General features: G+C 37.1%; 1 protein-coding gene across 4 annotated transcripts in view; it reads left to right on the top strand.

Moving 5' to 3' along the window:
- The window catches only part of LOC117173513 (translation factor GUF1 homolog, mitochondrial), an 81644-nt gene that overhangs the window by 55614 nt on the left and 2892 nt on the right, over positions 1-23138 (top strand). For 2 of the 4 annotated variants that reach the window (XM_033362138.1, XM_033362140.1), the window contains 5 exons: positions 5601-5840; positions 5918-6183; positions 13126-13340; positions 18364-18576; positions 19653-19774. In XM_033362138.1, the coding sequence (XP_033218029.1) occupies positions 5601-5840; positions 5918-6183; positions 13126-13340; positions 18364-18576; positions 19653-19774 (1056 nt within the window). Of the gene's footprint in view, positions 1-5600; positions 5841-5917; positions 6184-6887; positions 7222-13125; positions 13341-18363; positions 18577-19652; positions 20109-23138 lie in introns of those variants that run through there. The other 2 variants (XM_033362139.1, XM_033362141.1) reach the window with 2 other exon arrangements.

Here is a 23138-nt window from a genome sequence, read left to right on the forward strand (position 1 = left end):
AACAAGGCAGACCAACGAACGTGCAAAGGCTACAGAGAGCGCACCATTTGCATAGTATGTACGAGAAGGCGTTTTTCGAGTAGTGGCGACAACCACCGACCACGAGTATGAAAGGGAAGAAGTCGAAGAATAATAAAAGGGTTAGAGAATAGTTAGATGAGGAAGGAGAAAAAGAGAAAGCGCTAAAGAAGATTAGACACAGAACTCCACCTTAAAGGCGGGCAGAGGGGAGTAGTCTAGAAGGCCTGGAAAAACTCATCAGAGGCATCAGAGGGGAAACCTGCAAATGGTTTGACAGAGAAAAATATAATAATTTAAGGAATGAAAGTAGAAAGGGATTCGGGAAAGGAAGAAGTAGAGAAACTGATGAACGATATTGGGGCTCAGGTGAAAGTAGATGTGGTAAAGGTGCTAGGTAGAAACACAGAAGGGAAAACAGGTGTGCTCAAAGTGAAAGTGGGAAGCGAGGTGAAGAGAGAAATGATGGAAAGAAAAAGGGTACTTAGGGGAAGGAGTGAACGAATTGAAGAGGACCTGTCATGTAGAGAGAGAAAGAGGAAGTGAATTATCGAACGGGAAGTATGGATAGAGAGGAAGAACAGGGGCAATGTTTGGATAGGGAAAGTGGATTTGGTAGATAAGAGAGAAGAATTGAGAGCAGAGGGAACAATGCATGAAAGAAGGGTAAACAAAGGAAATTTAAGTAAGAGAGACGAGGCGGGATTTTCACCAGAGAAGAAAAAGTGAACATAGAAAGGTGGAGGGTGAAGGACAAAAAGAGAGGAGTGAGTGTGGCTTTCTGGAGTGTGTTAGGGTTGAAAAACATGAACGAGGGTTTCTGGGAGGGTATTGGAAAGTGGGATGTGGTAATGCTGAGTGAAACGTGGCTAGACAAAATGGTGGTTTATCTGCAATGGAAATATAAGGGGAGATGAAGAAGAGGAAGTGACGTTTCCGGGCAAAGGGGAGACTGTGATAGATTACATTCTAGCAGAAGAAAGAATAAGAAAGAGAATGGATAAAGTGGAAATAGGTAATGAAATAGGCTCAGAACACTTCCCACTAATAGCGACATTAAAATGCTCAGGATGGAAGCGGCGTAGCGAAAAAAGGAAACAACTGGCGAACGGGAAAGTGAAAATGAGTAGCTGGTGGGGGAGGATAAATTGAGAGAATTTAAGGAAAAAATGGACAATGAGATTAGAGGATTGGAAGGGGAAGACTTGGACATGCGCCTTGAAAATATAAAACAACTAACAGAGAGGATAAAAGAAGAGGTAAGGCTAGGGGAAGAGGAGGAGGGGATGAAGGAGGATGAAGGGTTGGTCGAGAGGATAAAGGAACTGGAGAAGAAAGGAAAAGGGGGAACGGTTCTGGGAAATAGCAAGGTATATTCCTTAGCTTATGCAGACAATGTAGTCTTACTAGCGGATAACGAGAGAGGGATAGTCTCATAATGAGAGTGTTTAAGGTGTATGTGAGAATTAAAGACTTAAAGGTAAATGTATATAATACGAAGATGGCGTGTTTTAAGAAGAGAAGAACAAAAGTAGAATATGAATGGAAGATGTACGGAGAGAAAGTGAAACAGGTCGAGGAATTTAGTTACCGAGGCTTCTGGTTTGAGTCGAAAGGCGGGATTGAATTACAGGTAAGGAGAAGGATAGAATGTCCGACTAAAGTAATGGGGCAGGTATGCGGTATAGGGAAAAGAATGTTTAAGGATGACTGGAAGGTGATTTTCATAATCTTAGGCTATTTTAGATAAGAAATTCCTTTTCACAAATATTCTACATTTGGGAAATGCTGCTACGGGCTTCATAAGATACATTGTGAAATGTTCTTTCATTTCTAGTAAGCAATAACTTTACGAATAAATCAAAATTATTCAAATGAATATTTATTTACCCGTTTTCAAACCTCTCATGGAGTAAAGTACTTGGCGCGGTATTTCAAATAGCGGTTTCCCCTGTTGTCGTTTTTGGCTAACTGATGTTTTAGAATAAGAAAATGGTGAAAATTGAATTTTTTACTATTTTAAGTGTCAGCTTAGAAAGAAACGTGTAAAGAAATTGAGGCGACGGATGCAACAACTCGACAAGCGATAAATCTATCGATAAAAAAAAGGGTTCCAAAACGTAAAACAAAATATATCTTCATATTCAGTTTGACGCGGCCAACAAATTTTTCTCATGAATCTTTTTCATTCGATCATTTTTACACAAGATAAACAATAAAAACTTCGAAAAGTTTTCAATTTAAAATCGATGTTTTGTCAAGCACAACTCGCGATTATTCGGCCATTTGTTGATAAACATGCTTGAAATTTGTATGGTGTATTCTCAATATATGAGCGATGACTAAAAGCAACACACTTTGTTTAAAAAATTAATATGTTTGTTTTTGAATAATAACAAATTGATTCCGAAAGAAAACCACGTTTCGCCAACTTCAACCAGTGCAGTGGCGCGGGGATCGAAAAAATTTTTGTTGACATAGCTTATCGCAAGAAAGTCTTTCACTAGACTTTGAGAAAGTTTTTGTGAAAATTTGAAGAAAATCGGTCGAAAATTGTGGTAATGGCAGCGATTTAAAGTCAACACACGCTGCCGCTACAGTGCTCCGCTTATCGGCCTTTGTGTAACAGTGGCATGCACTCACGTCTTTAGATAAGATTGACAAGATTAGCTATTGATATTGATAAGATGGGCTATATGTTAAAACGATGAAACCTCACCATCTTAAAAATATACACTTAGAAGTGGACCATGAGAGTTGAAAATTCTCGAAATTAACGAAGAACTCCGAAGAGATATTTACGAATTTTTTCTTGTAAAAAGGGAGCAATTCCCAGAAAAAGAAGCTGGTGACAGCAAGCCGCCGATACGTCGTTCCGGTTCATCACTTTGCTACGAGGGAGGAAAAGAAGAAGCTAGTAGCAGGAAGTGGATGATACGTCGTACCGCCACGCCTGGTTCATTATCTCTTTACGCGAAAAGGACTACGCAGTTGCAGAAGCAAAAAGTAAGCATTTAATTTAAAAAAATGAGAAAGTGAATGAGAAATTGAAAATCTTGAAGTGAATGCGATACTGATATCAATTATAAGATAAATAATTCAGGAAAAATTTATTATAATAACAAATATGAAAGCGAATACAAAAGTAGCGACTGTAGTCTTTGTAAAAATAACAGAGGTACTATTTAAGTAAAATCCAAAATGGAATCTCAAAGAGCTAATGAGATATCCGAAATTGACTACAGAGATCAATGGTTTAATTGAAAAAATAAAGCAATCAAGCTAAATAATATTTCAGATAGATTAGGAAATAGGAGCGAACGAGATCATTGTCAACGGGAAATTTGCGAAGTTATTGTTGAGCTTAGCGAAAGCCATCAATCTCAATTAGAAAGACTTCTGTAAAATAAAATTTAAATTCATTCGGGAAAGGAACATATGGCAACCCATTTAACAAAACATAAAATTGATGTGCAGGGACACGATCCCATTAAACAGAGATACTACCACTTGAGCGCCAAAAATTATAGAAATAATTTATCAAACAGTCGATCAATTATTAGAACAGGATATAATAGAACCATCTTGTTCTGATTGGTCGAACCCTAGAGTTATGATCAAAAAACCAGGGAAAGATTACAGATTCTGTTTAGATTTCAGAAAGGTTAATAATACTACAAAAAGGGACCTCGACCCAATCGCATTCATGACAGAAATACTGGAGACTTTATGAGCAGCAAAATTCATTTCTAGAATTGATCTAAAATGAGCTTACTTGCAACTCCCGCTAGAATAAAATTCAAAACCAATTACAGCATTCACAGTACCCGGAAAGGGCATGTATCAATATAAAAGGATGTCATTTGGTTTAACCAATGCTCCAGCTACTTTCCAGAGTCTGATGGATACAATTATTACTCCAGACTTAAAACCAAACGCTTTTTGTTATTTATATGACATTGTCATACTAACTCAAAACTTTGATGACCATTTAAAATTCTAGAATATTCTATTAGATCAAACAAATTACGCAAATTTAACGATCAGTTCCGACAAATGTGAATTCGGCTGCCGAAACAATAGAACCGATGAACAGATTACTTAAAAAGATAAACAATGGAATTGGGTATTAGAACAAGATAAAGCTTCCCAAAAAATTAAAGACCTTTTAACATCAGCATCCATATTAACATGCCTAGATTTTACTCAACCCTTCCTACTCGAAACCGATGCGAGTAATACGGGATTAGGAGCCGTACTTACTCAAACTATTGACGGCATAAATTACGTAATAGCATACGCGAGCAGAAACCTAAACGGAAGCCTAGCGTTAAAGTAGCTCCATAACCTAAAAAACCCCACTGGCCGATTAGCCAGGTGGGCACTGGAACTTCTTGAATATGACTACGAAGTCATGCACCGAAAAGGTAGTTCAAATTTCGTCCCTGATGCCCTTTCGAGATCAGGAGAACCAGTAAAAAAATATCGCGTTTGCGTTAGCTTGTAGCGTAGAAAAACTAAAAGCGGACTTTAACGACAAAACGGACGACTGGTACTCTATGACCATCATACGCACTCTAAAATAGTCAATTACGAAGACAAGTAAATAATTGATAATTGATGTGCAAGATGGCATCTTGAATCCGAAATCAGCGACTCCGAAAACCGTTTGTTGCATACCCGACTCGTACTCCCATTACGTAAAATAATTTTATAAATTTTCAGCGGCCATCTTAGATTTGTCATCTTAAATTTACCATCTTGGATTTTTTCTCTTCAAATAATAGAAAACTTGGAATCAGCGATCTCAAAAACCATTTATTGCATATCCAACTCATAATTTTATAAGATAAAAGGATTTTCACACTTTTCAGCGTACATCTTAGATTTAGGATCTTGGAATTTTGAAAAAAGAATAGAAAATTCGTAATCAGCGACCCCGAAAACCCTTTATTGGATACCTAACCCTTACTTTTATGACATAAAATGATGTTTACACTTTTTAGCCTCCATCTTAGATTCGCCATCTTGGATTTTTTTAACTCATAGAAAATTCGTAATCAGTGACCTCAAAAACACTTTGAAAGGTAATTCCAAACAAAAAGTTAATTTTTATAAGAAGCAGATCAAAAATAAGAGATTGAACTAAGCAGTTTTTTATTGTGGCGGCTATTGCTGGTACGCCATTTTTTAAATCATAACATACCATACGGCACTAAAAACTAGAAGCTCCGTAAAAAATTTTGATCCCTATAGGTCCATTGATCTTAAAAATTAAAGAGTGAGGGAAATTTGGCGTGGCTAAGTTCATGAACTGTCCAGATATTTCATGAAATGTATAATTACACAAATTTGCTGCGACATATACTGTTTGTGAATTGAAAAATTTTAAGTTTTTTTCCATAATTTCATTCTTCTCATCTGTTTAAAGTGTGAACGGATCGAAGGAGTATACACTGCTTTAGCCTGGACCAGAAATAAGCAAAGCATAATAACGAAAGCTCCTTTTTAGCTTGGATAAACGCAAATCTAAGGTCTCTCACATTCATCTGATAATAATTATTATAAATAATGTAATGCAGATATGCTGGTCAAGTGGGGGCGCTAAAGTGCAACATGAAATCTTCACAGGAAGCACATATTGGAGATACGTTTCATTTAAAGAACTCGCCCGTTGAACCCCTTCCTGGTTTTAAAATCGCTAAACCGATGGTGTTCGCTGGAGTTTACCCCATGGACCAATCTCAGTTTGTGGATTTGCGCAGCGCCATAGAGAAGCTCATTTTGAACGATAATGCTGTCACAGCCGTAGAGGAATCGAGGTATTTATTTAAATTTTCAAAACGATAATGAAAAGTAGTCATACTGTTTCTTGAATGAATACTTTAGCCTTTTACAGTCCAGCTTTGGGGCGAGGATGGCGACTAGGATTTTTAGGTTTGTTACACATGGAGGTGTTTATACAGAGGCTTGAGCAGGAATATGGCGCTGAGCCGATAGTTAGTACTCCAGGTGTAATATACAAGGCAAAAGTATTTGGCGCTAAGAATATCACCAGGTATAAAGGGGAGAATGTCTCTTTCAGCAACCCTACTGATTGTCCGGATTCCGTTATTGTTAAAGAGTTTTATGAACCAATGGTGATTGGAACAATCATTACACCCGGTAATTATATTTATATATGAATCAGGGCCTGAAATGTTTTAAATTTCGGAACACAAACCTTTTGTATGTCACTGTTTTTTAAAATTAAATTAATGTGGGCACTATATTCAATTAAATTTGAAACGCTTTAAATTCCTAACATTTCAAGTAAAAATGTTTCATTTTTAGTTCAAAATAGATGAAAATAGTTGAAAAAAATAGATGAACTTACAACTAAAAAGATCAATTTTTAACCAGCGCGATTAATTTTCTAACAATAAACACGAATTTCGCACAAAATTAGGTATGCGCTACAAACACGAACTTGATTTTCGAACGAGTGGAGTTCGAGAACAGTTTTGAATTTTAAACAGTTCGAAGTTGCTCGAAGCTTTTAATTGTTCATAAACAACTTCATTCTAGCAAGATTTTCATGAAAATCATTGCTAGGGGGTTCTCCAGGTTTCCGAGCACAAATCTGAGGTCGAAAATTTGAAATTTGTTATCCAAATGTGTGAGAATTTGCAATTCGCCCCTTTTCTAATTCAGAAATAGATGTCAATACTGTATCCTTTTCTTTGAACTGCGTTCTTTTATTCATTCTTGTGTGAATCGCGACACAAATCACTCACAGTCTATTAATTTAATTGTTTCACCATACATAGAGAGCTCTCATTCTACTCAGTTTTTTATTAATCGTCTATCCGCTGCTGTTTCTCTGTTAGATTTGGGTGCAGAGGTCATATTTGACGAACAATATCAATTGGACTCGAAACAAAGGGGATCTGACAACATCGCATCGGACGACCACGTGCGCGATGCAATTCTAATTTTCACCGCTCGTTATAAAATTGTGATCGGTGGATTATTTAAGCGAAGTAAATGTTCTCATTTATTCTCAAGTGTTAATATTCTTAGTGTTTCTGCCGAGAGTGAGAAAAGAAGAACAAAATAACCTTTTTCATCACCAGCACCACTTACGGAACACGTACGCGAAAACTTCGAGATGGTTCAGGCCCAATCTAATTCTTAAAGTTCTATGCGAATTAAATCCTTGTCCAAGGAAAACTAAAAAACCTGAAAAATTTAGGTTGAGGCTCTCCTAACGAAAAGCGGAACATGTCCGTATGTTTTTGGAGAAAAGGTCAAACCAGAACATCACAGAGAGGCACTCAATACATGGAAACATGAGGATCGAATGGCCAAATCTGACTCACTCTCTCAATTAGTTTGTCGCAATTCAAACGCACTCGAAATTGCGAAACATCGCACAGCGTTTGGTGAAACTCGAATCTATTTACGCGTCCCAGGGCCCCACAAGAAAGGCATCACTCCTGGAACAGCTACTCTCACAAAAAATGCTCAATGGCGATGACGCTCGAGATTATTTTTCACAATCCATGAACATTGTTGACCATTCAGAACAAATGGACATCAAGATCAACAGTGATTTTTTTACCATAGAACCTTCAAGTGCTTTAAAAAGAAAAAAAGGAAGAGGGAAACGCAAATAATTTCGACGAAGCATTCTTTTTGAGTGAAATCTCCAATCATCTAGAAGACTTGTCACACAGCGTCACGAATGGTGACGAATGGTGCATCTACAGTGAGTGTACCTGACACTATGTAAAGACATACACATTTTCACAGAATCACACAAGGTTAGTATGGAGTGAAACTGGCCAGTGACACGACCGCGTGATAAAAAGAGTGACACAATCGAGTGGCATAAACGACTAGGTCACTTAAATGAAAGAGACATGAATTTCATGGTGTAAAACGAGGTCGCCACATGACTTGATTTTAAGGCTGATTCTACCATTTCCAAAAGGACGCCAAGGAACATCTTCTCTTCTCGAAATCGTCCATGCCGACCTATGTGGCCGCATGAGAACAACGTTCACTCGGAGGAGCACGGTACCTCCTGACATTTACTGATGACTACAGCCGTTGGTCTGAGCACTACCTACTTTACAACAAATCGGACGTAATTTCAAAGTTCTTGGTATACAAGAACCTCATTAAGACGCAACCTGGTCTAAAGATCAAACAAATACAATCCCACAACAGTACAGAGTTTGTCAACTCAGACATGAATCTAATTTTGTAGAAATCAGGAATAAAAAATTGATTAACCGCACCCTACACTCCGCAGCAGAATGGAATTATGGAACGCAAAAATCGAACTCTGATGGAACCAGCGCGTTGTATGCTGATAGATTCCGGACTGCCTATGTCATTTTGGAGAGAAGCTGTCGCCACCGTCTGCTACATACGGAACAGATGTGTTACCAAGCCATCAGTGATGGAACCACCACACGAGAAAGGGACAGGTAAGCGGCCTGATTTAAAACATTTAAGAAAATTCGTAGTTACTTCGTATTGTCTCGATAAGAGTATAAACAAGGAAAAACTAAAACCACTTGGAATTAATGGTATTTTCGCTGACTACGCCACTAACGCGAAAGCCGACCGGATTTGGATTCCGTCTGATAGGAAAATCTGTATAACATGTGACATGCAATTTATGAATGAATACTTCCCAGGAAAGATTCAAGAAACCCCGTCAACTACACTAGAGGTGAAATTTGTTCTCGATCGCATTATGGATGAGAATATTTTCAATGAGCTTCCAGCTAATCATATTCCTGTAGTCGCTGAACCACCGGCAAATTATATTCCTGTCCTCGATAAACCACCTTAAAACGATGTTCCTGTCGTCGTTGAAGCACCTATAAAGAATGTTTTTGTGTTGTCGAGGAACTAACCGAGAATGAAATAAACCGACAGGAAATACAAAGAGAGGACCTGGCAGGCCTCGAAAGGTTCCAACTGGTCAACCAGGACGTCCTTCTAAACAGTACAATACTGTACAAGTAGATGCTCCTGTCAATGTTGGAGGTTAATTGCCTGCTGATTCCAGCGACAAAGAATTTCTCGAATGGGATGGAAATACTAAAGTCGCAGGGTAGCCGCAGGAAACCAGCATTGCTTTGAATGCCTGCGATATCACATTGCAGCGGGCCCTGTCTGGACTTGACAGCGACGAATAGGAATATGCCATATACGAGACGATTAGAAGTCTTATTTTGAACCAGACATTTGATTTAGTCGATAGACCAACAAATGAAAAGGTGATAAAGTGCCAGACTGATCTTAGGAATAAATATGGTTCCGACGATCAACTGAAACGAAGAAAAGCTTCAAAAGATAGTACGCGAAGACAGCGATCCCGAACTTACAAACGATCCAACGATATGCTGCGTAATATTGATGGAACGCCCAATGTATGCAAGCTAAATAGATCCTTATATGGTTTACGCCAAGCCGGACGCCACTGGCATACAAAATTGGGCTTAAGTCTTCGAAAAATTGAATTGACACCAACATGTGCAGATCCATTGCGGTACACTGACAGCAACAAAATGATTTTTCTTCTGGTTTACGTGGACGACATTTTGATCTTGTGAAACGATCCAGCAAGTGAGAGTAAAATGAAGCAGGAACTTTCCAAAAGGTTCAAGGTGAAGGACCCCGGAGAAGCTCGGTATTGCTTAGGAAGGGAGATCAAACGAGATGAAGAAGGCATAACCCTATCTCAAACTGCCTATTTAAAGGACATTATTCGAAGGTTCCGGATGAACGATAGTAAATTCGCAAGCTCTCTGCTCGCAATCGCCACAAAGTTAACGAAGGGTTCAAATGATCCAAGGTATGAAGAAAAATTCGCCTATAGATAGCTGTTTGGAGTTTTAATGTACGCTGCATCCGAAACGAGAGCATTGGCCAGCAGCCAAACGTACTAAGATATCTTCAAGAAACTAAGAATCTCGGCTGGTAAACTCGCTGAGAATCCAGTACATCATTCCAGCTCCAAACACATAGACGTAAAGCGTCATTTTGTGCCTCATGTATTGAAGGAACACCCTATTGACCTAAATTACTTGCCTATGGACAAGACGGTAGTGGACATATTAAGAAAAGGTTTACCCGGACCTAAGCACATTGAGTGCATTTATGGACTTGGATTGTCATCGGTCAAGTTACTCTAGGGCTCAACTTGAAGGAAAGTGAGAATTCGCAATTCGCGCCCTCTCTAATGCAGAAATAGCTGTTACCACTGTATCCTTTTCTTTTAACTATGTTGGTTTATTCATTCTTGTGTGAATCGCGACACGGTCCAAATTCAAAAATTTCATATCTATGATGGAAAATTAAAAAAATTGACTGATTTTCATGCAACTAAGTTCTGGATGAGTTTTTGATGGTGTGATCACAAATTTGTGGCCAATACTAAACGTTAATTGTTTCAGACATTTTTATTCATACTTTTATCGTGTTCAGTGTTCAAAAAATACTTTAAAGTAAAAATAAATTATTATTGTAAGAGTAATTTTAAATTTCGCGCGTTTTTAAGTAAGTTCATTTGATGTTATATAGAGGTCAGGGCGATGCAGGAACTTCCGTTTTATGTGCGAGACGATATGCTGTCGGAAAATGTACGTTCTTATGTTTTTGTGAAAAATAAAGTGGAAATACTTGAAACTTTAACTTGCATTTATAACAAATAAAACGATCCCTATTCCTACGATTTTCAGAAGTGGGATTCGCGCGCTTTCGTGGTCGAATTGAGTGTTAATGGACATATTGGGAAATACGCCTCATGTTCGCGACGCTAACGATAAACGTTCGTACGGCAAAAAGATCGATTTTAACGATCCAGATAATACAATGAGTGAGCACGATTAGGGTGATAGCGATGCTGACAATCAGGATAGGTTCGACATCGATAGTCTGCCAGGTGCTGTGAACAATGTACGAAATATGCAAATGCCTAACAACGGGTTTGACATTGAACTCCTTATCAAAGCTACGGCGCGGGCAGTGTTACAGGGAGGACATTGTGAAGCTACAATTATATTTTAGAGCATCGTCCAGGCGACCGTATGCAGCATGTTGATGCTCTCAGTCGAAATATATTGACTATCGAATCACTATCTTTTGATCAAATTCTAGTTTATAAACAATTGCAGGATCCGACTGTTCGTAAATTACAAAAAGACCTAGAGGTATCTGAAAGTAAAAATTTAGAACTTTGTAACAGCGTAGTTTAGGGTAAGAAAGACGCAAATCTGTTATTTTATGTACATGAAAGTATGATAGGAAGTGTAATTCAAACATGTGACGACGATGTAGGGCACATAGGATTAGAAAAATCAGTGGATCTGATATCTAATGTTTACTGGTTTCCGAATATGCGAGCACATGTCTGAGAACACAAAAAAACTGTATTAAGTGTATAACTTGCTCGTTACTTTCAGGTAAACAAGAAGGTTTTCTGCAACTTAACGAAAAAGGAAATAAGCCCTTCGAGACTATCCACGTAAACCACTACGGACCTCTCAAAGCAGCGGGTTTTGCTAACAAGCACATTTTGCTAACAAGCACATTTTGCTAATTGTAGATGCCTTTGCAAAGTATACAGTTTTATATCCAGTTAAAACAACAGCGAGTAAAGAAAATATTGCAAAACTGGAACAGTACTTCCACATTTTCAGTAATTGCAGAAGGCTTGTATCTGGTAGAGAAACTTGCTTCACATTGGACGAATTTACAGAATTTATAGAAAAACTGGTCGAAGGCGGTAGAGCAAACTAAAAGGTGCAAGAATATAACAAACCAGTTTATGATGCTACGCGGAAAGAGTCACGTAAATTTAAGGTTCTCGATTTCATTATGATCAAAAATGTAGTTACGACTCCAGGTGTTGATAAAAAGTCGTTACCGAAGTACAAAAGGCCTTATGTTGTCAAAAGGTTTCTCGGCCTTCACATATACGTCATAAGAGACATCGAAGGACTTCAGATCACTCAGAAACCCTTTTCTTGTATCCTTATCCCAGATCGAATGAAATTATGGATTAAAGAGACCTGGGACAGCTCAAACGAAGGAGGTGATGATGACTAGTAAAATCATCGAAGTCTCTTATGGTGGTTGGGTCGACCATTTATGCCAGCTTTGCCGAACTGTGAGAGTAATTTTAAATTTTGCGCGTTTTTTAAGTCAGTTAATTTAATGTGATATAGAGGTCGGGGCGAAACAGGAACTTCGCTTTATATTCGAGACGATACGCCGTCGGAAAATTTACGTGCTTATGTTTTTGTGAAAAATAAAGTGGAAATACTTAAAACTTTAACTTACGTTTATTACGAATAAAACGATCCCTATTCCTACATTATATAATTTTTTCTTCTCCGAAAAATTGAATTTCTCACTACCGCCAAAATCTTATCAGCACTCCGCAACGCCTAGAATCAAGTGTCATGAAAACCCGCCAGTTTAATGATTTTTTTACATATTTGCTCTATTTGTATTTGAAATCTTAAATTTCTAACTTTGAAAGCAAATTTGTGATAAGAAACAAGGAAAAAACCCTAATTCTGAGATTCATTGAAATTGGCAAAATTATTTGATTTTAATAAATTTAGGCCCTTTCGATCCAATTTCTCGATCTTTTAAAATTTGATATCAAACTTTATATCAGAAACTTAAAAATCAACCTATCAATCGTTCTCATTGAAATCGTCCACATTATTGAAAAATATTTGTATTTTCAACTCAAAAAGGATGTCTTTTTGAGAAAATTGTTGAATTTTCGACAAAATAATGAAATTATCAACCAAAAATAATTGAATTTCCTTTTTCGGTTCTATTAATTTATTTATTCATATTTAAGTGGAATCTTGAAGATCATATTAAATTTTTTCAAATATTAGGCTAAAGGCTAGAAATTTGGCTTGAAATAAAGTTAATTTCCCACTGCACACTTTTTATATTCGGACTGTAAACTGTTAAATTCGGACTACACAATATATATCGGACTAATTTAAGCAACATCTTAGGCCCTTATATAAATTTCTATAAAAGAAACCTAACTAATTTTTAACAAACTATTTAACTTAGCGGAATACTTGGGAGGAATAAAAACCATGTGCTTCGAAAAGAGAGGAGTTGAAAAGTCCATTAAATACATAGACAATGAGAGGATGATTTTGCAGTACATTTTGCCACTTAACGAAATAATCATGGATTTTCACGACGGACTGAAATCCTTAAGCTCAGGATATGCAAGCTTTGATTACGAAGATTACGGATATGAAGCATCAAATATTGTTAAAGTGAGTGTGAAGTATAAAGGAATCTGTCAAGTATCATTAGGGTGGCCGCTTGGACCGGAAAACCAGAATTTTAAAATGTTTTTATTCAAAAACTCTTTTACTGGTTTAAAAATCCATCAATAGGTATTAGTTGAAATATTTCTATTGTTAGTTTAGTTTCCAAACTTATAATACCGTTCATGTTGTTAGTCTTCAGATTAAATAGGAACTTTCAAACTTCTTGGGGTACATTCATTAATATTTTTTCAGATGACAGTTTTTTACCAAGTAAGGTAATTATCCGTATCATGAGACAGATGTTGATGACAGGCTAGATATATGTGACTTTTTAAAATTAATATCAATTCAAATGTTAAAAATCTTTACATTTATATAAGGTAAATTAGTTACAAAATTTGCGGTTGACAAATAAATTTGAAGAAAATAAAATAAAGAATAATATATAATAGAATTAATTTATTTAAATTTAATAATATTATAATAATTATACTAAATGGTAATAATAATAAAAATATAATTATTATATTATATAATAATATTATTATCGACGATAGCACAAAAGTTTCCCTGAATATTTCTGGTACATTCCAATTGAAGGCTCTGAGAATTCTGAAAAATGTTACAGGAAGGTACCCCGAAGTAGGTAACGCTCGCGTATCCAGGAAGTTTCGAGAAATTTTTGTGAGAAATTCCATTACTTGAATTGATAAAGTAAATCTTGACAAAAGGTAAATTACACTTATTGAGTCGGCATTTATGACAATGCTTGGACCTCAAAAGTCAATACGCTCGCTACGCCCTTGAATACAAGTTTTATTTTATTTTATTAAAGCATGCTGCTCAGTATGCTGATTTTATAGGTAGTAAATATCTATCAATGTTAAAATTCACACTTTTAAGCACTTGTGACGCAGCCAAATATCTATATTACCGATCTTACTTTATCAGTTCACTTAATTTTTTTTTAACTAAGAACTTTTTTAAAAGATAAAATATCGAGCTGAAACTTTAGAAAATGTATTAGAGTACAATAAGTACGTCTAGGTACTCATCTGGGTAGGAACTTCACTGAAAATTATTTCATCTGCTTTCTGAACCTCGACATTTTTTAACGTTGGAACTTTTTTTTATAGCACATAAGATATTAGTTTCAAACTTTAATAAACGCAAGAGCCGAAAGAAAACTACGTTAAACTACAAAGTTTTATAATAAAAGACCTAAAAAATATGTTTCGACTAAATCTTATCCGCCACACAACAAAGGACTCACAACGTAGGACGAACCAGCTGTTAGAGACTCGTATAATGGCCGCCAGGGTACTAGCTGATGCCGGTGGTATTGATATAGACGACTAATAGGAATTTTCTTTCGGCTCTTGAATTTTTTGTTTAATTTTGTTTGTTTTGCAAATTTTGTTTAAACATAAAAGCTTCCGGGCAATATTTATTTACATAAGTTTACGAATTTAGATGATAATATTCATAAATATTATTTTTGCGCAGCCTGTTGCACAATATTTACTCATATTTTGAATTTTTTAATGTAGTGTTTCATAAAAACGGAAATTGTTTTGTAATATGTCCGGTTGCCTTAAATGAATGACTGAATTTAATTCAAATCCGGAAAATGGATGGATAGGTGGATGGATTAATTGAAGGTTACATAGATTGTTAAATTGTTGGATGGATGAATTGTTGGGTAGGTGGGTGGGTGGGTTGATGAATGAGTGTTTATATGGATTGTTGGGTGAAGGATGGAAGGTTAGATGGATAAGTGGGTGGATGGACGTATGGGTGGATGAATAGGTAAGTGTTTGCATGGATTGATGGACGGTTGGATGGATGGGTCAATGGATGAACGGATGGATCGTTATGTAAATAGTTGGGCGATTGAATGAAGGGTTGGATGTACGGATGGTCCGAGCAGATTGTTATCTGCCTACCTGTAGTGTTTTCTTCTATTAATGTCTCAGCACATCAAAGGACGGCCAGGTCCTCAACCTGAAAGATGGTGGTATGTCGCCCAAGCGGGATTCCTAACTCCCTCCTTTCTATGCTGACATAGATTCTTGCTCCTGACCCCTCTCCCCTCTCGCTTGGAGTCGTCTTTTTACTAGATTTCCCCTGGGAGGAACCAATTGCCGTTTGTTTTCCACTTATCCGTACTTGTGATGCAAAAAAGCATTGTGTTCTTTCGTCTTGTCTCATTTCTAGATTTGAAATTGTACTGATGTAACTTTGGAGTCTAGTTACTCTAGTCACCCAAGCTTATCTCTATTATCTCCCAGGTGGTACATCGCGTGAGCTTCCCCGACGCGGTGGTTATCGCAATTTGTCTCCGCTCTGGGCATAGTCCTCATTGCTCCCGTGACGCTTCTAAACGCTAGCATTTGTGATCGTCGCTGCTTATCTTACATGGTTTAGAGTTTCACCTATTGGCACTAGACCAAGGCCGCGTATAGGAACCTTGGTTTAAGGACAGTGGAGTATAGCCGTACTGACCATGTAAGACCCATCGATGTTTACAAATGAGCAATGAATATGACTCCTACGACTAGGATTAAAGTCATCCGCGTATCCGTGGATATAATACCCTTCCTTATTTAGCCAGCGAAGACAGCCATACCATATAATGCACCACAGGAGGGGTGCCAAACCCCCCCCCCCCTGGTGGGAATCCTCGCGGCACTATTTTGGTGTAGCATGCTTCCAATCTAGCTTACTAGGTCTCATTATGTTTATTAACTTTTTTGTCTTGCCAAATCTGGTTCCATTAGCAGCTAGGTAAATAAATAACACTCCCTGCAGATCCCCGCTTTCAGGTGGTGGATCTCCATACATGGGATTTGACGTGGTATCCCAAAGTCTCCGTTAAGAAGTCAGTTCCCTAGAGCAACTACACCTCGCGATGCAGTCCCTCCGATTCTCCTATTCCAGATCTATGTTTCAATGAGACCCTTAAGCCCTCCCACCAGCTACAAGGTCACGTGATCTCTAGGGATAGTCAAAAGAGGGTAAAAGATATAACATTTCTGCGTTTAATGTAAGATAGTAGGCTAAAATATTTATGAAATATTTATGAAATATCTTTCAACTTGTGATTTTGTACGCATTGTAATACCGTACCTCATACCATACTTCACACTGCAAACTTTCTATCGCACCTATTTTATGTTTAAAAAACTCAAAGTATAAGAGAAACATCAGCCAAAAATATAATTTGTTACATTTTCGTCAAAGTCCATTTTCATACTCTAAAATTTACTTTTTCGAAAGTCATCAAAAGCGTGTATACAGTCTTGTAGAGTGAAGTCTCCAGATCACGATACACATCGTGTTTTTTAATTGCATGAAAAATAACTACTTCCTATCTGTAAATAACCCTTCCTTTCCATTTTTCTCTGATCGCCTCCTGGAGCCTCCACCTATACTCCCTTGGCAACTTCGGCTCTACTCTATTCCATTCCTTTCTCTCTACCCACGTCTTTACCAGTTCCATTACATCAAATTGCTGGATATACCTCCAGAAATCCTAATATTTCTTCTTTATCCCTTCTACGTTCTAGTACAGCATCTTTACTACTCCTCCAACCTGCTTTAACCCCACCCCCTACTTCCCATGAAAAAATTCCCCTGCACTTCCTACTACACTTCTTTCTCCTGGTCCCATGCCCACATTTTCTCATCTACTTTTATTGTCCGATACCCTACTTTCGCCGCCCTCCCTTCACGCCTCTCCCTCTTAGCCCTTTCGTTCAGCATTCTCTGCACAACTCTTTCCTTCTTGTCAAATCTGGATCGATGATAACCTTCTTATCCTTTATCCTTTATAGCCTGAATTTCCCTATCTTGCCTTTAATCCACCTTATTCTCTGTAGTAGCAATTTTTACTCTCTCCCTTTCTTCCCCATTCTTTAGCTTTAATCCTCTTATGTCAATATTTTTTTTCTATCTATACTATACTTTTTCTTCTATCATATTCTCTACCCTCTCCCAAATACCTTTTTTCTCGCCCTTGCCTCTGTCATATGCGACAGGGGCAACAGTAGGCTTCTATTTCTGATCTACCCTCCACCTTCTTAAGCCCTCTATTAAGGACTCTTTTGGCTGTTTCTATTCCTCTTCAAGTAATGCTCCCCCTCACTTGCGCTAGACGCTTTCCCTCGCCTTATAGCTTCATTCGTTCCGCTTTTTCCCTCTCCCCGGCGCACCACTCGACACCGGGCCACACTCTCGCTGACCATCTTTCGTTCTTCCGTCAGTAACTGGGACCTTTTCATGCAAAAAGTACCTGCTACAACCAACAGATATCTTTCAAGACTGTTACCGCTTACCGTCCAAAATTTTCTCTTTATTTTCTTGATTCCACCCTTCACAGCCTCTGCAGACACCTTTTTTTCTCCTCTAACTACTCTGAACATTAAATTTTAAATCCCCAATTCATCCCTCACAACCCTACTCACCTCCTAGGCTTCCACCCTCACACTCCACTCACACCTTCCTCACAAACTCCGTAAAATCTTCTCACCACCTGTCACCGCACACGCTCTCACTACCGCCACCCACATAATCACGTACAAAAATAACAAACATGAATCATCTTTATATAGAATCAAATTTTCTGTGTCACAAGAGGGTTAAAACAAATAAGCCTGAATAATTAAAAAATTACATTATGTGCCTTCAAAAGTCCGTCCTGCTTTGTTTAAAATTTTATTTCAGAAGTAATAAATGTCTTATTTTTATGATAATTATGACGCTTTAACTTGTAATTTCAAGGTATTATCTTTAAAACTTATCTTTAACCGGCTCTCTTTGTAAAAGCATACCGATGCTGATAAAGAAATAATTATTTTGTAAACTTCTCAAGTTTCTTTTAGTATTTTTCAACTAATAATGTGGTGCGAAATTGAGACACATGTATCACAAGAAAAAAATCGGAAAATTTATCTGATGACCGCGAAATTTTTTCCTCGGATAAAATGGCCAGCATGCATTAATTTATGTAATGTTTTGATTATAGATGAATATATTGCTGAACGGAAACCCAGTCGAAGAATTGAGTACAATAGTTCATGCAAGTAGAGCATCCGAAAAAGGTAGAGCTATTTGCCTCAGATTAGTAGAAATCATTCCTAAACAACAATTTCTTATAGCCATTCAAGCGGCAGTAGGAAGCAAGATTTTAGCCAGAGAAAATTTGCCAGCCCTCAGGAAAGACGTTACTGCAAAACTAGTGAGTTTTTCATTTTATTATTATGGTTTCAAACGAGTGGTTAACCACGTCGTTTTTTCGTGTACACTCGATTACAAGATTACATCCCAGTGGGCACCGGGACGTCCTAAAGACGTCCTTAGAATGTACCTCTATGTCATACAATTTGACGTCTTTAAGACATCCTTTGGATCTTTCCATGTCTTTAAAAAGCTGTCGTGTGAACTAGGATAATTCACGTGTGATAACATTAAACAAAATGGCGGACTTTTGAAATCTTGTTTAAACAATTTAAGTTATAAGTTGAGATATCGTGTCAGCCAGTTTGAAACTGGGATTTACTTCAGGATGGCGTACCAGCGATATTTACATTAAAAAATGTTTTCTATAAATTGCTGCATTACCTTCAAACCTCTTCTTTTATCTACTAAAAGTTTGATATTTATGAATTAATTTTACTAGGAGAGCAAAATGTTCGAAAAAGTCGTTGAAGATGGCAGACTGCCCCTTTAAAATTGAAAAATACAACTGAAAAAAGAGATATCAAAGTCACTAATAATATAAGGGACTGTGTCGTATACTTACTAAAATGTGAAAATTTAAAATCGAAATTAATGCAGAAATACGATTGGTATTTAACTTTTTTTCTTAAGTTTGTTATCCACTAAAAAATTAGATAACTGGAATGTCATGTCTCATGTTCCTACCGTCAGTTCTTACCAATTGTTTAAAATGGTTGATTTTAAATAAATCAAGACTCTTTTTTCGGGAAAAACATGCTTGAAACTCTAGAATAGGGATGAAGAAAATATTTTCTTCAAAAAAATAATAATTATGATTCAAGCATTTTTTTAATTAGTAAGAAGCAATAGTAAGACAAAATTTGTCAAAAAACATTACAATAAATTTAATGCTTTCACGATGATTTATTATATTAAAAGGAGATATTTCGGGTTACAATCGTGTACAAAACTAGAAAATTTTGCAAAAAAAATCGCACAAAGCAGAGTTTACGTACTAGAATACAACAGTGGTGGTTAGCCCCTCGCTTTTAAATGGTACATTTCTTTATGTTAAAATTTTTATTTTTCTTACAGTACGGTGGCGATGTGACAAGGAGAAAAAAATTGTTAGCGCGACAAGCAGAAGGTAAAAAGAGATTAAGAATGATTGGAAATATCGCTTTACCAAGAGAAACGTTTATTAAAGTTTTAAAGAGGTAAAAATCAGTATTTTTATTTAAAACTGGTGAAAAAGTTATGATGATAAACTACAATAATTTTTAATCAAAAACGGGGCTCGCAGTCTTTCTCTTATTCTCTTAAGTTTTCCCGTTTTCAAATTTCCCTTTTTTCTCCAAGTTTCGAAAAACGTCCCCTTTTTCTCTTTTCTCTTTAAGTATGCGATATTTGAAAACATATTTGTTCGTTTTACATCTACAAAATTATTCTACTTAAGACTTTAAAGCTAAAAGATTTTTTCGCTGAAACTATACAAATTAAATATTTTTTAAAGTAGCTATAATAAAGTAGACTTCCGTTGCCAGCATGAAAGTGTAAAGTAGTTGGAATTGTTAATGCTGAGTTTTTCTGATATTGTGGTGAAATTTGAAGTGAGTGGATTGTGGAAGTGTGTATAAGGGTGTGGATGTTAGAGATTAATTGAGGGATTGTGAGATTGAAAAGGGGCGGTAGATACTTTGGAGGATTGAGACAGATTTGTGTGAAAGTTTGTTTGGAGATTTGTGACAGGGTGAGAGGACTGTGTTGATCGGGTTGGTAGTAGCAGGGTTGGGTAGCGACGCCCAAAGGCGAGAAAGGTACCAGACCGCGACGGTAGATAGAAACAAGGAACCATAGAAGGCAGGAAAGTTTAAATTTCATTCATGGTCAGCGGAGCGAGCATCTCCGCGGAAGAAACAGATATAGAGCAGGAAGTGTTCAGTGCGCCGAAAGAGGAGAACAAGGAAAGGAAGGCAAGGAGGAAGTATAAGAAAACTATAGAAAAGGAAAGATTAAGAGCAAAAAGCGTACGATGAAAGAGGAAAGATAAAAGGAAATTCGCGAAGTGATGATAGAGGTAATGGGGATTATGAAGAAAAGCAGGAGAAAAGGGGAGAGGAATTAAAGAAGGAAATTAGGCGGGAAACGGCTGAAGTTAAGAAGGAAATAAAAAAATGGGAAGAAATCAGGAAAAAATTAGTAAGAGGATGCAGTCATCAGAACAAAAGCTAGAAAAGCAGGAAGAAGATAATAATAAAAAGGTAGAGAAGATGCAAGATAGGATGAAAAATCTTGAAAGCTCGAACCGGAATTGTGGTGGGGGCGAGAGTGGTAATAAGGAGATGGAAAGTGTGAGAAAAATAGAACAAAAAATAGAAAGGGAAGGGAGGAAATAAAGAAAATTAAACACAGTAATAAAGGTTATAAGATTAGAGGGGAAAGAGCTGAAGGAAGGGGTGGACGAAGTACTAAAAAGGATTGGTGCTAAGGTAGAGATAGGGGAAATGCGAAATGTAGGAAGGGAACAGCGAAGAGGGGAGATTATGGTACTGGTGAAATTAAAGAAATGGGAACATAAGAGGGTGGTGATGACAAAGAAAAGGTTATAATATGAAAGTCCAGAGAGAATAGAGGATGATTTGACATGGGTAGAAAGGAAGATGCAATATAAATTGAGGAAAATAGCGCAAGATGAAAGGAAAAGGGGAAAGGGAACAGATATACATATAGAGATACATGCATACAGATAGAAATACAGATAGACGGAGTGTGGTGGAATTGGGATGAAGAAAGGGAACAGATAGTAAGAAATGAGGTGCAGGGAAACTAGGAGGGGAAGGAACAGGAGATAGGAAAATAAGAAATAGTATGAAGGAAAAAAAGATGAGAAACGAAAGTACGGAAGAATGGAAGATTTGTTACTGGAATATAGCAGGATTGGAGAGAAAAGATAGGGAGTTTATAAGAAATTCGACACAATGGTATGTAGTCATAATGATGGAGACGTGGCTAGATGAAAAGGGATAGAAAAGAGTAAGGGCAAGGTTACCAAGAGATTACAAATGACAAGTGGAAGATGCAAAGAGGAAGAATAAAAAGGGCAGAGCGATGGGAGGAATGGTGGTGGGAGTAAGAAATTAATGTATAACAGGAAAAGATAATAAAGACAGGAAAGAACAAAAAGAAGGATTAATAGTAGCAAAGGCAAGGATGAATTCAATGCGAGAACAGGTCACAGACGAGGAAGGGAATGGGGAGAAGAGGGAGGAAGAAAATCCAAAGATAAGGTACTAAACTGGGAGGGAACAAAGTTGTTAAAGAGCTTGGAGGAGTTGGGATGGTATATCTTAAATGGAATTATAGAAGGTGGTAAGAAAGGAGAATATACGCGCTCAGGAGGTAAAAGGGGAACGGTAATTGATTATGTGATAGTGGATGATGAGGTAAGAGAGAAGGTTAAGAAACTATAGGTAGGCGATTATATTGTTTCGGGTCACTTTCCCTTAATAGTGACATTAGAGGGACAAAAATGCAATAGCATTATGAATAAAAAGGGAGCAAATGTAAAAGTGTAGGAAAAGGGAATTAGGCAAGGGAAGGAAAAAAACAGTTTAGAGAAAAGATCAAAAATATCAAAATGGGAGAGGGAAATGTGGACGAGGAGATGGAAATAATGATGGGAGAAATAAAAAAAGGATTAGAGTGCACAAACAAAAATGAAGTTAGTAAAGGGGGGAATATTAAAAGAAAGTTATTAAAAGAAAAAGGAAAAGAATAAAAGGTTTGAGGAAGAGACGGAGAAGGCTAGGACCGAAGAAGAGGTATGGAAGGTAGTAAACAGAGAAAGAAAAAGAAGAAGAAGAGTAAACCAAGATATTGAAATGTGGAATGGAAGAAATTTTTTTGGATTTGCTAGGAGGAGTAGAGAGAAAAGTTATAAAGGGAGGAAAATATGGTAGAGAAAGAGATGAGGACGAAGACATATCAAGGGAAGAAATAGTTAAGGTTTTAGGAATAATAAAGGATGGAAAGGCACCTGGTATAGATGAGAGTCCAAATGAAGTATGGAAATATGGAGGGGAGTAACTAGAGGAATGGGCATGGATAATGTGTAATAGAGTATGGAGAAGAGAGGGGTAGCCAAAGTTATGGAAAGAAGGAGTACTTATACCAATAGTAAAGAAAGGAAAAGGAGAGGAGGTTAAAGCTTATAGGGACGTGACGTTGATGCCAACACTTTATAAAGTATATGTAACTATTTTTTCGGAGAGATTAAAGATAGAAGTTGAAGAAAAAAAGATTAAGTCGCCGAATCAGACAGGGTTTAGAAAAGGAATGGGTTAATTGACAACTTCTATGTTTTGAACTATTTAGTAAATAAGAGAATTAATAGGGAAAAAGGGGCAATGATAGCAATGCTCGTGGATTTAAAGGCGGCGTTTGACTCATTAGATCGAGGCGAAATAGAAAAAGTTATGGAAAAATAGGGGATAATAGAGGGATTAATAAAGAGAGTAACAGAAATTTTTACAGAGACAAAAAGGAGGGTAAAGGTAGGAGAGCAAGTAGGAGATAGTTTCT

Source organism: Belonocnema kinseyi, chromosome 5 (assembly GCF_010883055.1).
Source record: "Belonocnema kinseyi isolate 2016_QV_RU_SX_M_011 chromosome 5, B_treatae_v1, whole genome shotgun sequence".
In the NCBI taxonomy this organism is placed as follows: Eukaryota; Metazoa; Arthropoda; class Insecta; order Hymenoptera; family Cynipidae; genus Belonocnema; species Belonocnema kinseyi.